The sequence below is a fragment of the Anarrhichthys ocellatus genome, unplaced genomic scaffold, assembly GCF_004355925.1.
Source record: "Anarrhichthys ocellatus isolate YVR2014 unplaced genomic scaffold, GSC_Weel_1.0 scaffold51, whole genome shotgun sequence".
Taxonomy (NCBI): Eukaryota; Metazoa; Chordata; class Actinopteri; order Perciformes; family Anarhichadidae; genus Anarrhichthys; species Anarrhichthys ocellatus.
Genome location: NW_022280081.1, coordinates 784,131 through 784,835, shown reverse-complemented (window position 1 = coordinate 784,835; position 705 = coordinate 784,131). Strand labels below are relative to the sequence as shown.

The window sequence follows — 705 nt, the reverse complement described above, 5'->3', positions numbered from 1 at the left end:
TGGCTCCATCTGATAACTGAGGTTGACTTTACTTGCATATATTTCTTTTTACGTACAAATAATGATGTTGCTCATACAAAGACCATAGTCTTATTTGATTCACGCATCAGATTCGAGCATTGAACGTGTTCAGTCAAGACTGCAGTGGGTGCAGTTACCGTGTTTTAATAAGAGGACAAAAACTGCCTGCAGAAATAACATGGGAGTGGCAGTAAATGTCGCATTGAAAAAAGAAAAAGATATCTTCTCATAATGCTGAGCCTCGTCGTTGCGACATACCTGTGTTTCCAGTTCAAGCATGTTGCCCTCGCACGGTCATCGATGTGAGTAATACAATCAAACAAACCCAACGAGTCAGTTGGGTTAAGCTGCAGGTAGAAAGCTACAGTCAGGAAGTCGGATTACCGATTCTTTTTCATCACTGAGCACATGTTGAGAGTATATGAACCGAGGATGTAAAGAGCAAAAAAACAAACAGCTTACTTCAAAGCTCCCACACGGTCACTACAAAAAGGTATGTGAAGAGTAGGTGAATGCACCATTTTGGTTCGGTTATGATTGGGAAAAGTTGCATGCAGGTTCAGTAGCCAACACATCATCATGTGATGTCGCTTTTCTGTTTTATTTTTATTTGTTGAATTTACTAAATTATTTTACCATATATATATATATATATATATATATATATATATATATATATATATA

General features: G+C 37.0%; 1 protein-coding gene across 1 annotated transcript in view; it reads left to right on the top strand.

Moving 5' to 3' along the window:
* The first annotated feature begins 376 nt into the window (after positions 1–376).
* The window catches only part of klf5b (Kruppel like factor 5b), a 9,543-nt gene continuing 9,214 nt past the window's right edge, over positions 377–705 (top strand). The window contains exon 1 of the mRNA XM_031870070.1: positions 377–514. Within this exon, the coding sequence (XP_031725930.1) occupies positions 443–514 (72 nt within the window). The 5' untranslated portion in view covers positions 377–442. The remainder of the gene's footprint in view (positions 515–705) is intronic.